This window comes from Mustelus asterias, chromosome 10, assembly GCF_964213995.1.
Source record: "Mustelus asterias chromosome 10, sMusAst1.hap1.1, whole genome shotgun sequence".
Classification (NCBI taxonomy): Eukaryota; Metazoa; Chordata; class Chondrichthyes; order Carcharhiniformes; family Triakidae; genus Mustelus; species Mustelus asterias.
In genome coordinates this window covers 16,643,682-16,659,025 of record NC_135810.1, presented here as the reverse complement: position 1 = coordinate 16,659,025, position 15,344 = coordinate 16,643,682, and the positions used below count along the sequence as shown (strand labels likewise).

Sequence of the window (15,344 nt, the reverse complement as noted above, 5' to 3'; positions counted from 1 at the left end):
GACACAGAGACACAAAATCAAGTTACAGAATACTGATTAGAATGCGAATCCCTACAGCCAACCAGGTCTTAAAGAGACAGATAATGTGAGTGGAGGGAGCATTAAGCACGGGTTACAGAGATGTGTATTGTCTCCAGACAGGACAGCCAGTGAGATTCTGCAAGTCCAGGAGGCAAGCTGTGGGGGTTACTGATAGTGTGACATAAATCCAACATCCCGGTTTAGGCCGTCCTCATGTGTGCGGAACTTGGCTATCAGTTTCTGCTCACCGACTCTGCGCTGTCGTGTGTCGTGAAGGCTGCCTCGGAGAGCGCTTACCCAAAGATCAGAGGCTGAATGCCCGTGACCGCTGAAGTGCTCCCCCACAGGAAGAGAACAGTCTTGCCTGGTGATTGTCGAGCGGTGTTCATTCATCCGTTGTCGTAGCATCTGCTTGGTTTCCCCAATGTACCATGCTTCGGGACATCCTTTCCTGCAGCGTATCAGGTAGGCAACGTTGGCCGAGTTGCAAGAGTAGGAACCGTGTACCTGGTAGATGGTGTTCTCAAAAGGAGCAGCGCTCCGAAAGCTAATGGTATTTGCTACCAAATAAACCTGTTGGACTTTAACCTGGTGTTGTTAAAACTCTTACTGTGTTTACCCCAGTCCAACGCTGGCATCTCCACATCATGATTACTACATCTCTCCAGGATCTGTTTCCCTATCTGCTCCTCAACATCCCTGTTACTATTGGGCGGCCTGTAGAAAACACCCAGCAAAGTTATCGACCCCTTCCCGCTCTGAACTTCCACACACAGAGACTCCGTAGACAATCCCTCCATGGCTTCCACCTTCTCTACAGCTGTGACACTATCCCTGATCAGCAGTGACACTCCCCCCCCCCTCTTTTGCCTCCCTCTCTGTCCTTTCTGAAACACCTGAAACCCGGCACCTGAAGTATCCAGTCCTGTCCCTGTCCCCAAGTCTCCGTAATGGCCACCACATCACACTTCCAAGCATCGATCCACACTCTAAGCTCATCCACTTTATTCACTACACTCCTGGCGTTAAAATAGACACATCTGAAATCTTTGGTCTGAGCTCTCCCCTTCTCCATCACCCGTCTATTCTCCCTCTTACACTGTCTACAATCCTTCTCTATTTGCGGGCTAACCTCCTCGCTCTCAGTCACCTCATCACAATTCCCTCCCCCCAACCTTTCTAGTTTAAAGTCTCCCCAGTAGCCTTAGCCAACCTTCCTGCCAGGATATTGGTCCCCCTGGGATTCAAGTGCCACCCGTCTTTTTTGTACAGGTCACACCTGCCCCTAAAGAGGTCCCAATGATCCAGGAACCTGAATCCCTGCCCCCTGCTCCAGTCCCTCAGCCACACATTCATCCTCCACCTCACTCCATTCCTGCTCTCACTTTCCCGTGGCACAGGCAGCAATCCTGAGATTACTACCTTTGCGTTCCTCCTTCCCTATATTCTCTTTTCATGACTCCTTCCCTCTTCCTACCTATGTCCGCGGTACCGATATGTACCACGACCTCTGGCTCCTCTCCCTCCCATCTCAGGATATCTGGGACGCAATCAGAGACATCCCGGATCCCGGCACCAGGGAGGCAGACCACCATCCGAGACTCCCATCTGCCTCCGCAAAAACGCCTGTCTGACCCCCTTACTGTTGAGTCCCCGATTAATACTGCCTTCCTCCTCCTTTCCTTAGTCCTCTGAGTTACAGGGCCGGACTCTGCTCCAGAGACATGGCCACTGCTGCTTCCCCCAGGTGGGCTGTCCCCTCCCAGCAGTACTCAGACATGAGTACTTATTGTGAAGGGGCACATCCACCGGGGTGCTCTCTATCACCCGAGCTTTCCCCTTCCTGGACGTTACCCACTTGTCTGCCTCCCGTGGCCCTGGTGTGACCACCTGCTGATAGCTCCTGTCTATCACCTCCTCATTTTCCCTAACCAGACGAAGATCCTCGAGCTGCAGTTCCAGTTCTCTAACATGGTCCCTTAGGAACCACAGCTCGACACACCCATCACAGATATGGACGTCCGGGAGGCTAGGAGCCTCCAGGACCTCCCACATCCTATATTGGGAACAACAGACTGGCCTCACAGTCATAATTTCCCTTCTTATTTCAAGGAACCCAGAGAAATGTACTTAAGAATTAAACTTACCCCGCCTCGCCCTTTCCGCCTCAGCCCTTAGAGCCAAAGCCCTTCAGCTCTCACTCTGCTCCCTTCTCACTCCGCTGCCCGCTGGATACTGCGGCCTGCTTTTTAAACCTCCCGGGCGCTTAAAAAAAAACTAAATGCCTTCCCAGGTCGCCCCGCGGGCGGCCTACTTCCGCTTTTCAAAGTTAAACTACTACAACAAGGAACCCCGCGAAAAAGTAAGTAAAAATAATCAATTTCTTACCCCTTTAGCTGAACTCACAAATCACTCCTCTCTCCTTTGCTCCGGTGGAACAATGCGCTAGAGCAGATCAGAATAGTAAAATAAAAATGTTTACTGTGACAATTTGTATCAGTCTGCATGTCTTTGGCCCTCTGTTCATCAGAACACTTGTACAGTTAAAAATCTACTCCATCACAAGCCCACATTAACTATTAATCCCCATGTTCCCAGTAAAGCTTATACTCTACCATGCTGGCTGAACCTCAGGTACATCTTCCATTTTTGTACAAAGCTCTGACAAAGAATCATCTAGACTCGAAACGTTGGCTCTGTTCTCTCTCCACAGATGCTGTCAGGCCTGCTGAGATTTTCCAGCATTCTCTGTTTTTGATTCAGATTCCAGCATCCGCAGTGATTTGCTTTTCTCTTATTTCCCCTCAGGCAATATTGTTAATGGATCCCCCTCAGGTCCTATCCAGCTCTCTTTCAAATTTGTCAAAATCCCCTCTCAAAAAATATCCCTTGATCCCTCTGACCTTGCAAACTACTGCCATACCTAGAACATCCCTTTCGTCTCCGAAGTTTCTTGAATATATTATTGCTTCCCAAATCCATGTCCATCTTTCCCGCAACTCCATGTTTGAAATACTTAAGTCTGGTTTCTGTCCTAGCCACAGCATTAATCAAAGTCACAATGACATTTACTGTGACTGTTACCATGGGGCACTACCATTCCTCATCTTGTTCAGGTGTCTGTGCCTTTAGCAAATTGACCAAACTATCATCTTCCAGTGCCTCTCCTCCATAATCCTGCTTTTCTCTACTTTTACCTATCCAGACTTAACCAGACAATCTTCTACATGACTTCTTTTTCCATTCCCTCAACTTTCTTACATCTGGAGTCTCCTTAGCCACTTCTCATCTATATGCTGCCTCTTGGTGACATCGTCCAAGGACACCATGTCAGATTCCACAACTACCTTGGTAATACCCAGCTATATCTCACCACTCCTAGTCTCTGCACTGCCTCTGTATTGTCATGCTGTTTGATAGCCAATCTTGGTATGAGAAAATGTCCTCCTATTAAACATTGTGACGATCAAAGTCATTGTTTTCAGCCCCCATCATGAACTCTGTTTCTTCATCCCCTATTCCATCCTACTCCCTGGTCACTGTCCGAGGTTGAGCCAGTCTGCTCACCACTTTAGCATCCTGTTTGTCCCTGACCTCAGCTACCATCCCAGATAATATTTTTGTGACAAGGACAGAAGATGCTGGAAAAACTCAGCAGGTCTGCCAGCATCAATCAGGAGAGAAACAGAGTTAACGTTTCGAGTCCATTGACTCTTCTTCAGAACTGAAAGGAACTGTAGAAACTGCGACAGAAATAGCAACTTTAAGAACAAAAGACAGATGGCCTAGTGTGAGATGGGGAAGGGGTGTTTTGCATTGAGACAATACATTATGGCATAGTTAATTAAAGGAAGGGTGGGGGTTTAAGATGGCCAATAAAGGACAAAATCTAAAGTTGCCGAACTCAACGTTGAATCCTGAGGGCTGCAATGTACCCATGTGGAAGATGAGATGCTGCTCCTCCAGTGTGCACCCGGCTTCACTGGAGCATTGCAACAGGCCAAGGACGGACATATGGGCATGCCAAGGGTTCAGACATACAGATCCATTCAGCGTATCTAATTTGCTTTGGGATAAGTTTGTTGGACAGGTGTACTTTCTTTAAAAAAAGGAAAACACCCCAGATCATTGAATCCCTATAGTGCAGAAGGAGACCATTCGGCCTATCATGTCTGCATCAATTTCCCAAGAGAGTATCCCATCCAGGCCCTATCCCCGGAGTTCCATGTATTTGCCCTGCTAATCCTCCTAACCTGCACATTTTGGGACATTAGAGCGCAATTTAGCACGCTAATCCACCTAACCTGCACATCTTTGTAACTGTGGGAGAAACTGGAGCACCTGGAGGAAACCAATGCAGACAAAGGGAGGACGTGCAGACTCCACACAATCACCTGAGGCTGGAATTGAAGCTGGGTCCATGGTACTGTGAGGCAGCAGTGCTAACCACTGTACCACCATGCTGCTCTAATGCTATCATGGAATGCACGGGTTGCCCTTGTTGTATGTGCCATACCCAAGTGTCAGGGACTCAGGTTCATATCTGGCCTCGGGTGACTGCCAGTGCGGAGTCTGCGTGTGTTTCCTCCGGGTGCTCCGGTTTCCTCCCACAATCACAGAAATGTTGGGTCAGGTGAATTGGCCGTGCTAAATTGCCTCTTATTGTCTGTCACAAGATGTGCAAGTTAGGTGGCTTAGCCATGCTACGTTATCCCTGAGTGTCCCAAGATGTGCGGGTTAGGTGGATTGGTGATGGTAGTGTGGCACAGTGGTTAGCACTACTGCCTCACAGCACCAGGGACCTAGATTTGATTCCCAGCTTGGATCATTGTCTGTGCGGAGTTTGCACGTTCTCCCCATGTCTGCATGGGTTTTCCCCAGGTGCTCCGGTTTCCTCCCACAGTCTGAAAGACATGCTGGTTAGGTTCATTGGCCATGCTAAATTCTCCCTCGGTAGAATCATAGAATCATAGATCCCTACAGCGCAGAAGGAGGCCATTCGGCCCATCGAGTCTGCACCGACCACAATCCCACCCAGGCCCTACCCCCACATATTTACCCACTAATCCCTCTAACCTACGCATCTCAGGACTCTAAGGGGCAATTTTTAACCTGGCCAATCAACCTAACCCGCACATCTTTGGACTGTGGGAGGAAACCGGAGCACCCGGAAGAAACCCACACAGACACGAGGAGAATATGCAAACTTCACACAGACAGTGATCCGAGCCGGGAATCGAACCCAGGACCCTGGAGCTGTGAAGCAGCAGTGCTAACCACTGTGCTACCATGCCGCCGGTACCCGAACAGGTGCTGGAGTGTGGCGACTAGAGGATTTTCACAGTAACTTCATTGCAGTGTTAATGTAAACCTACTTGTGCCATTAATAAAATAAATTTTAAACTTTAAATTACCCCTTAGTGTCCAAAGATGTGCAGGTTAGGTGGACTGGCTATGCTAAGTTATTCCTGAGTGTCCCAAGATGTGCAGACTAGCCATACTAAGTTTAAAGTTTATTTATTAGTCATAAGTAAGGCTTACATTAACATTGCAATGAAGTTACTGTGAAATTCCCCCAGTCATCACAGTCCGACGCCTATTCAAGTCAATGGGTGGATTGACTACGCTAAGTTATCCCTGAGTGTTCCAAGATGTGCAGGTTGCGTGGATTGGCTATGCTAAGTTATCCCTGAGTGTCACAAGATGTGCAAATTGGGAGGACTGGCCATACTAAATTATCCCCGAGTGTCTCAACCAAGATGTGCAGATTGGGTGGACTAGCCATGATAAATTAGCCCTGAGCATCCCAAGTTGGGTAAGAAGTTTAACAACACCAGGTTAAAGTCCAACAGGTTTATTTGGTAGCAAAAGCCACACAAGCTTTCGGAGCTGCAAGCCCCTTCTTCAGGTGAGTTGGAATTCTGTTCACAAACAGAGCATATAAAGACACAAACTCAATTTACATGAATAATGGTTGGAATGCGAATACTTACAACTAATCAAGTCTTTAAGAAACAAAACAGCTTTATATGCTCTGTTTGTGAACAGAATTCCCACTCACCTGAAGAAGGGGCTTGCAGCTCCGAAAGCTTGTGTGGCTTTTGCTACCAAATAAACCTGTTGGACTTTAACCTGGTGTTGTTAAACTTCTTACTGTGTTTACCCCAGTCCAACGCCGGCATCTCCACATCATCCCAAGTTGTGCAGGTTGGGTGGATTGGCCAAGCTGAGTTATCCCTGAGTGTCCCAAGATGTGCAGATTGGGTGGATTGACCATGCCAAGTTATCCCGAGTATCCCAAGATGATGTGGAGGTGCCGGCACTGGACTGGGGTAAGCACAGTAAGAAGTCTCACAACACCAGGTTAAAGTCCAACAGGTTTACTTTGGCAGCACAAGCTTTCGGAGTCTCGTTCCTTCTTCAGGTGAGAAGAAGGAGCGAGACTCCGAAAGCTTGTGCTGCCAAATAAACCTGTTGGACTTTAACCTGGTATTGTGAGACCTCTTACTATCCCAAGATGTGCAGGTTGGGTGGATTGGCCATACTAAGTTATCCCTTGAGCATCCCAAGATGTTAAGGTTGGGTGGACTGGCCATAATAAATTATCCCTGAGTGTCCCAAGATGTGCAGGTTGGGTGGTGTGGCCATACTAAATTATCCCTGAGTGTCCCAAGATGTGGAGATGCCAGCGTAGGACTGGGGTAAACACCAGGTTAAAGTCCAACAGGTTTATTTGGTAGCAAATGCCATTAGCTTTCGGAGCACTGCTCCTTCGTCAGATGGAGTGGAAATCTGCTCTCAAACAGGGCACAGAGACACAAAATCAAGTTACAGAATACTGATTAGAATGCGAATCTCTACAACCAACCAGGTCTTAAAGATACAGACAATGTGAGTGCAGGGAGCATTAAGCACAGGTTAAAGAGATGTGTATTGTCTCCAGACAGGACAGCCAGTGAGATTCTGCAAGTCCAGGTGGACAGAGTACCCTTCATCGTGGAGCAGAGAAGCTACGGCATCTCCTCCGGAGCCTTCAACATGTCATGGATGAAGACGAACATCTCGCCAAGGCCATCCCCAACCCCCACTTCTTGCCTTCAAACAACCGCACAACCTCAAACAGACCATTGTCCACAACTACCCAGCCTTCAGGAGAACAGTGACCACGATACCACACAACCCTGCCACAGCAACCTCTGCAAGACGTGCCGGATCATCGACACGGTTGCCATCATCTCACGTGAGAACACCATCTACCAGGTACACGGTACCTACTCTTGCAACTCGGCCAACGTTGTCTACCTGATACGCTGCAGGAAAGGATGTCCCAAGGCATGGTACATTGGGGAAACCATGCAGACGCTACGACAACGGATGAATGAACACCACTCGACAATCACCAGGCAAGACTGTTCTCTTCCTGTGGTGGAGCACTTCAGCGGTCACGGGCATTCAGCCTCTGATCTTGTAAGCGTTCTCCAAGGCGGCCTTCACGACACACGACAGCGCAGAGTCAATGAGCAGAAACTGATAGCCAAGTTCCGCACACAGAAGGATGGCCTAAACCGGGATGTTGGGTTTATGTCACACTGTCTGTAACCCCCACAGCTTGCCTCCTGGACTTGCAGAATCTCACTGGCTATCCTGTCTGGAGACAATACACATCTCTTTTGCCTGTGCTTAATGCTCACTCCACTCACATTGTCTGTATCTTTAAGACCCCCTGGTTGGTTGTAGGGATTCGCATTCTAATCAGTATTCTGTAACTTGATTTTGTGTCCCTGTGCCCTGTTTGAGAGCAGATATCCACTCCATCTGACGAAGGAGCAGTGCTCCAAAAGCTAATGGCATTTGCTACCAAATAAACCTGTTGGACTTTAACCTGGTGTTGTTAAAACTCTTACTGTGTCCCAAGATGTGCAGGTTGGGTGGATTGGCCACGCCAAGTTATCCCTTGAGCATCCCAAGTTGTGCAGGTTGGGTGGACTGGCCGTGCTGAGTTACCCCCGAGTGTCCCAACATGTGTTTGGAACTTGGCACCAAATGGATACACATTGTGGTGGAGGAAAGTGGAACCACGCCCACTGGCGGGGGGAAATCTCGCGAGGCCTGGGGCCGGGCGAGAGTAGGGAGCCGCCATTTTCTGAACAAACTCACCGAGAGAGAGAGTGAGAGTGTGAAATGTTAGTGTGCAGCCGGAGCTGAGGGCCTGGCTCCTCAAACACTCCCGGTCACCGGCCCTGCTTGCCTTCAGTTCTGAAGAGGGAGAGAAAGAGAGAGAGAAAAAAGGTCGACACCGGCTCCCGGGGACAGTTTCTCTCTCTTGCCCCTTCCGCGGCCTCTTGTTGTTGGAGATATTATTTGTGCAGGCCCTGTGTCCCTGGGACACGTTGAGCAGCCCCGGGAGCTGCTGCTGCTGCTTACTTGTGGTGGAGAGGGGGGCTTTTCCTTCCATGCTCCGACTTTAATCACACCGCCCCCCTTCCCCAGGGGGAAGGAACACAATTTTAGCTCCCTTTTTCTCGACCGGAATTCCTCTTCCCCCTATTGAGCTCTGATACCCCCCCCTGCCCTCCCATTATTGCCCCCGCCTCCCCCGTCTCCCTCCAGTTTGGTGTTTGACGAGGGCGCCTCGACCCCCCCTCCCCATGATCGCTCACGATGATGATAGAAAACCTCGATGCCCTCAAGTCGTGGCTCACCAAGACCCTGGAACCCATGTAAGTAACCATGTAAGAGTTTGCGCCTCCCACCTACCCTCCTGTGGCAAATTGCAGATGTTTCATGATCTGGCCAGGTTGCTGCTGCAGAAGTGCAAAGGATCATTGGTTGTTTGGCTGGGTTGGTGGCGAGGGCCATCATCAAACTAGCTCAACTCCATAATTCGGCAGAGCTGTCTCTCTCGTCCACTGCACTTCTGCAAAATTGCTTTTGGTCCTTAAACATTTCAGCGACCTGTCTCTAGATCCTTCTCTAAAACACAGAAATAAGAAACAGGAGTAGACCATTCGGCCCTTCGCACCTGCTCTGCCATTCATTTTGATCATGGCTGATATTCTGATCTCTCTCTTCCCCCCCCCCCCCCCCCATCCCATAATGTTGTATGTGCCTACTTCTCACCATGATAGCACATGATGAGTGCTTCAGGTGGATATCCTACACATCATCCACCCTTGGAGGGGTTTACAATCTTACTAGGTGTACACAGATATTTGGAAGACCATGATTTTTTAAAAAATGGCACTGCTGTATCAAAAGCATTGCAAGTGCTGAAGGGCAATAAAATGTTTGGCTTGCGATGCAGTTAGTCCAGATACTAAACAGCAATTGTGGGCTTAGCAAGAAGTTGGTTTAACTTGTGCTGCAAGTGACAATTGTCACTAAATGCACATCTAAGTTACTACTGTAATTTGCACTTGTGATATTGAAGGCCTACCTACTAAACCGGTCATCGATGGCATGTGTACCATTCCTTATTGCTATTTAAAATCTTAATCGAGTATCTCCTGTTTTTTTTTAAATCAAGTTCTTTAGTTATTTGTCAAAATGTAGCCATACTACTTGAAAGTACAGAGTAATTGTTAAATGGAAAAACGATCATTTGCATGATAATGCCTTCCCTTTTCTTTCCCTTCGAACACCCAAACCCACCACCCCCAGCAATTCATTTTATAGAAGGCTTACTTTTTAAAATGTTAGTTGACTGTAGGTAAGTATTAAATGCACTATTTTCAATATTCACTTTTATATTTCCTTCCTGTGGCTGCTGAAGCAGACAGAGCATAACTTAAATTTCTGCAATACAATTTGCAGAAATCAAACGGTAAATATATTTTGGTTGTTAACACAATTTTACAGCCATTCCAAAAACTGATAGTTCATGTATTTTTAGTACTTAGATTTGTAAATTTATCTTTTTTGAAGTATCTGCTGGAATGAATGCATCAGGCCTCCCATATCTTCACCAAACGTATGTTTTTAATCTACGAAGGAATTACAGAAAAAGAATGCAGTATGTTCCCCTCCAGTTTTTTCCTCTTTGTCCTACCCTTTTATTTTGTTTCCTTCTGTGGTTCTTTGTAACTCCATGGAACACAAACTCCACTCCATGTTTCTGCTCATGCTTACAGCAAAACTGTCAGTAGGATCCGTGTACTTGCAATGGGCAGATTGTAAAACTAATATTACTTCTCTTTGCACTTACTGGGTATGATGCAGAAGCAGTCAATCCAATGACAGCTCCCAAGATCTACAAAAATAAATGGGTCGTTGGCAGTAATGAAGATCAGATCGTTTACATTTACAAGTCAGCTGACGCTGGCAAAGCCAATTGCCTACTTGCTTTCCTCAAAAGTTTAGTGCTTTCCAATGAGGCAATATATTACACCCGAATTAAAAAGTTTCTAAATTCATTTTATCATAACAGATTACCAAAATTGATACTTGGGATGGGGAAAAAAACAAGTTCATGCAAATGTAAGATTATTAATAAACCTGTTTGATCTTCCATGGCATTGCACAGTAAACTGTGTGTTATCTGTCACTCGAGCAATCGCTATTAACCAGAATTTCTGGTGTTCCACGAATACAAATCGTTACTTCACCAACCAGAATCAATTACAATGTAACCTGGAGTCTACCTATATACTACATTATATACTTCAATCTATGTTTTAATATACTTTGGAAGATTTGGAAGTAAATAGAATACTGTTCTCTATTTCCTGAGTACTGAGATCTTAGTTCATAGAATCCTACAGCACATTCTGCCCATCGAGTCTGCACCGACCACGATCCCATCCAGGCCCTATTCTCAACCTCGTGCACTTACCCTAGCTAGTTCCCCTGACATTAAGGAGCAGTTTAGCTTGGCCAATCCACCTAACCCCGCACATCTTTGGACTGTGGGAGGAAACCGGAGCACCTGAAGGAAACCCACACAGACATGGGGAGAATGTGCAAACTCTACACAGACAGTGAGTGACCCAAGCTGGGTCCCTGGTGCTGTGAGGCAGCAGTGCTAACTACTGTACCGCCCCACCCTGCTACAATTATTGTGCTGTATTCCATGAGTAAATGGAACCCTATTAACCAACGTCTTTGGTTATCTGGCATCAACCGAGCATTTCCAATGCATGCTGGATAATTTTACCGCATATGGTAAGTTAGAGAATATGGTTTTTTCTTTCTTAATTCTGCTGTCTTTGTGTTTCTGTCTTGCCTTTTCTGCTCTCTTGAACACAGTTATTTTCTAATCTTTTTTCCTATTTTTTCTATTTTGAGGTTTAAAAAAATGGTGCTTAGTAATAACGTGAAATGTGTTGTAGAGAAATGACCCAGCAGTGGCTACGTTGATGTAGCATTGCAGTGGGTATGGGCCTTACTTGCTTACCACTCCACACACAATATCCATTAGTGATGAATCATGATGTGCACTGCAGCAACATTACTTCGGCAGTACCTACTTCCCTTGTGATTGCTACCAGTAAGAAGCACAAGGGTGGTAATGTTGTGGGGGTGCCATCCCCTTCCACGTTCTTCAGGTCTCGCACCATCCTTGTTAGGATATAGATTGCTATTCCTTTGCCATCACCAGTATGCCATGCATAATTCCCATTGTTGAAGGACCAGCTGTAAGGGGAAGCCGCAATGCTTCAGTGTGACAGGCTGAATGAGTAGATGTATGCATGGCAGATACAGTATAACATGGATAAATGTGAGGTTATCTACTTTGGTAGTAATAATAGGCAGGCAGATTATTATTTGAATGGATGTAAATTGAGAGTGATGGCTATTCAGCGAGACCTTGGTATCCTTGTGCATCAGTCACTGAAAGTAAGCGCACAGGTACAGCAGGCAATAAAGAAGGTAAATGGTATGTTGGCCTTCATAGTGAAAAGATTTGACAATAGAAATAGGGATGTTTTACTATTGTATAGGATGTTGGTGAGGCCATGCCTGGAGTAGTGTGTGCAGTTTTGGTGTCCTTATCGGAGGAAGGATGTCCTTGCTATAGAGGGAGTGCAGCAAATGTGTACCAGGCTGATTCCTGAGATGGGAGGTATGTCATTTGAGGAAAGGCTAAGTCGGTTAGGATTATATCGATTGGAGTTCAGGAGAGTGAGAGGGGATCTCATAGAAACTTATAAGTTTCTAACAGGATTAGACAGGGGAGATTCAAAAAGAATGTTCCCGATGGTGGGGGAGTCCAGATCAAGGGGTCATAGTTTGAGGATAAGGAGTAAACCTTTTAGGACTGAGGTGAGGAAAAATTTCTTCACCCAGAGAGTGAATCTGTGGAATTCACTACCACAGAATATAGTTGAGGTCAAAACATTGTGTGATTTCAAGGAGAAATTAGATAAAGCTTAAGGGGTAAAGGGATCGTGGGATATGTGGGGAAGGCATGATCAGGATATTGAGTTTGACAATCAGTCATGATCATAATAATGGGGCAGGCTCGATGGACCAAATGGCCTACTCCATCTATTTTCTGTGTTTCTAAGACCATTGCTGCAAGGTTGACAGCTGTTCACGGAGCGGGCACATTAGTATTTTTGCAAGGCAACTAAGTAATGGGCAATAAATCAGCCTTGCCCACATGCACATGCCAAGAAAAACAAAATAACTTAACTGTTCCTTCCTCCCATCACATATACTAATTCTTCATATTCCCGAGGTCATTGTTCTTTCATGCCACCCGTATCTTTTATCATTTCGATCTACCTGCTGAATGTCTGTATCTTCCACTCCTTGCTCCATAATTACCATGAACTATCCTCCCACTTTCTCCTTCCATCGATGAGTGATGATCAAAAAGAAATCTGTTCACTTAACCTATTTCCCTCCTTTCTATCTGTGTCTCTCTGAGGCCTCTGTCGCTTTTATTTTTAACATGCATTTTGTAATTTTAAGCAGATCACTTGCACACTTCCCTGTATCCACCATGGTGGATTCCTGATGCTATCGCTGTACCACCTGCCATCAATTGCAAGAACCGTTTCCTTTAGATTAATGTCAGCAGAATTGAACTGGCTTGTTTTGATTCCTCACATCACCTATGGATCTCTGGGTTCCAAACTCATCAATCTCCCTGAGACATTAGTTTTTTGTAATCTTCAGCAGGGGTTTTGTTTTGTGTTATAGCAATATCCTTGAATACGCAATTCCATCTCTCTTTACATGATGTAGCCCGTGATATTTTGCTAACCATTTTAGTCTTTCCTTTGCAATTAATAAAGTGACACTTTAGCTTAAGGAAAGTGTCAGACCATGAGAAATAATTGTTAAACGTTTTGAATGCAGTTCATGGTCTGATCAGATTGCACAAAGGCAGAAAGTTAATTAGCTTTTTATTTTACATTGCTCTTGAGGTGTTAGATCTCCAACAGAAGCGACGCAGCACAAAGTTGATTTTCCTCTGGAATTGCTCTCAAGTGAAGTTATACCTCTGTGACTAAACTGCTTTCCCTCTAATCTTTGTGGCCTCTCTGTCCTTTTGCTGCTGTCTCTCTTCTCATTGGCTTTCACTTGCAGCTCAGTGTGTTGCTATTATGCTTGACCTGCTCGTTGTTTCTGTCTTGAAACCCTTCCCTCTGTCTCCGTCTCTCTCGCGTTCACTTTAACTGTTGCAACATGTTGGAGGGAAGATCTGGGATTAGTTGGGAGAAGCTTTTGGAGAGGACAGAAATATGCATGCTGAAGAGAGAGAATTTGGGGCAGGAGCAGACGGCTAGGACATTTTGTATGTATAGCATTAGAAAGTGTGGCAGCAACTTGTTCACTGCCTGTGACATGCAAACAAGGTACAAGTATTTCAATTGTATTATTAAAAATGTTTAAGTAACATTAATTTACAAATGTTACTTGTGATATGTTTGTGTCATATTATGTTTGTTTATATTAGTGATGGGTCGGTCAACTGAGGCAAATCTATAGGCAAAACAATATTTAATGTCTTTCCTGGATAAAGCTGGCAACTTTTCCTTGTTTGTTCAACTCGATAAGTGTTATCATCCTAATGTGGCATGAGGGAGTTATTGTGATATCTTTTAGACCATGCAACCCAATAGAAACATTGGGTCAGCTGCTTTAACTGACGTAATGTCGAAGCTAAAGGTGCTTGCAGTTATTTATCCTAAATGGCCATCAATTGACATGGGGCAGATAGTGATATCCAAATGTTGCTGTCCAAGTTGTGTGCTCTGCTGTTAGCTTCAGAAAAGCTGCATTTTGTGTCTCCCTCACCATTGATATTAAAGTTGCAGTACTTGTATGGTAGATATTTAGGGTCAGTAATTATAGGTGCAGAGTACTCTTTTAAAACTGATCATGATTGTCCAAAGGTAATTGAAGATTAACTAAGGTTCGTGTGAATATTCATTTCTTTGGGTTGTGAATTTTTCCAAGAGATTTTAAAATTAAGTATTTTCTCTCTCCTCAATTCAATCTTTCTTTCCCCCTCTTTCAATTTCTTTACTCCATTTAACATTTGATCTCACTAGCTTTCGTTTTCCCATTTTGGTCATTCTGCTGTTTATTTCCCAATCCTCAAATCCATGTTCTTTTGTCATGGCGATGTCCAGGACAACACAGTGGTCTAGTGGTTAGCACTGCTGTCTCACAGTGCCAGGGACCCCGATTCAATTCTGGCCTCGGCTGACTGTCTGTGTGGAGTTTGCATATTCTCCCCGAGTCTGCGTGGGTTTCCTCCGTGTGCTGCAGTTTCCTCCCACAGTCCAAAGATGTGCAGGTTAGATTGATTAACCATGCAAAATTGCCCCTTTGTGTCAGGGGGACTAGTACAGTAAATACATGGGGGTAGGACCCGGGTGGGATTGTTGTTGGTGCAGACTTGATAGGCCGAATGGTCTCACTGTAGGGATTCTATGAATTCTATTCTATCTGTGAAACTTGGACACCCTGGTTTCTGTCATTATCAACTTAGACCTTCAATAGCCTTGTGGACAAAATTGTTTTGAGTTGAAAATCGTATTTACCCAAGTTTAAAGTTTAACTTGCTGGAGTGTTTTGAAGAGAAAAGAGAAAGGATTGGTGTGAGTAATGCAGTTTGTGATGTACAGGGACCTCCAAAAGGCATTTGATACAGTGCCATACAACAGACTTGACCAAAATTGTAACTCTTGGGTAAAAGAGACATTAGGACCAAGGATAGGGAATTGGCTAAGTGAAAGGAAACAGGGTAAGGTTAATGGATCTTTTTCAGGCTGAAATTCCCCAGGTGTCAATGTTGGGACCTGTGTTAAGACACCTGGTCTTCCTGTTATATAATTGCCGAGGTCTTGTTTTAGAGGGCATAATTT

General features: G+C 45.5%; 1 protein-coding gene across 3 annotated transcripts in view; it reads left to right on the top strand.

Annotated features, from left to right (window-relative positions):
• Window positions 1-8,176: 8,176 nt before the first annotated feature.
• Window positions 8,177-15,344, top strand: part of rbm26 (RNA binding motif protein 26) — a 79,668-nt gene continuing 72,500 nt past the window's right edge. For all 3 annotated transcript variants that reach the window (XM_078221637.1, XM_078221635.1, XM_078221636.1), the window contains exon 1: window positions 8,177-8,741. In XM_078221637.1, coding sequence (XP_078077763.1) covers window positions 8,683-8,741 — 59 coding nt within the window. In that variant the 5' untranslated portion in view covers window positions 8,177-8,682. The remainder of the gene's footprint in view (window positions 8,742-15,344) is intronic.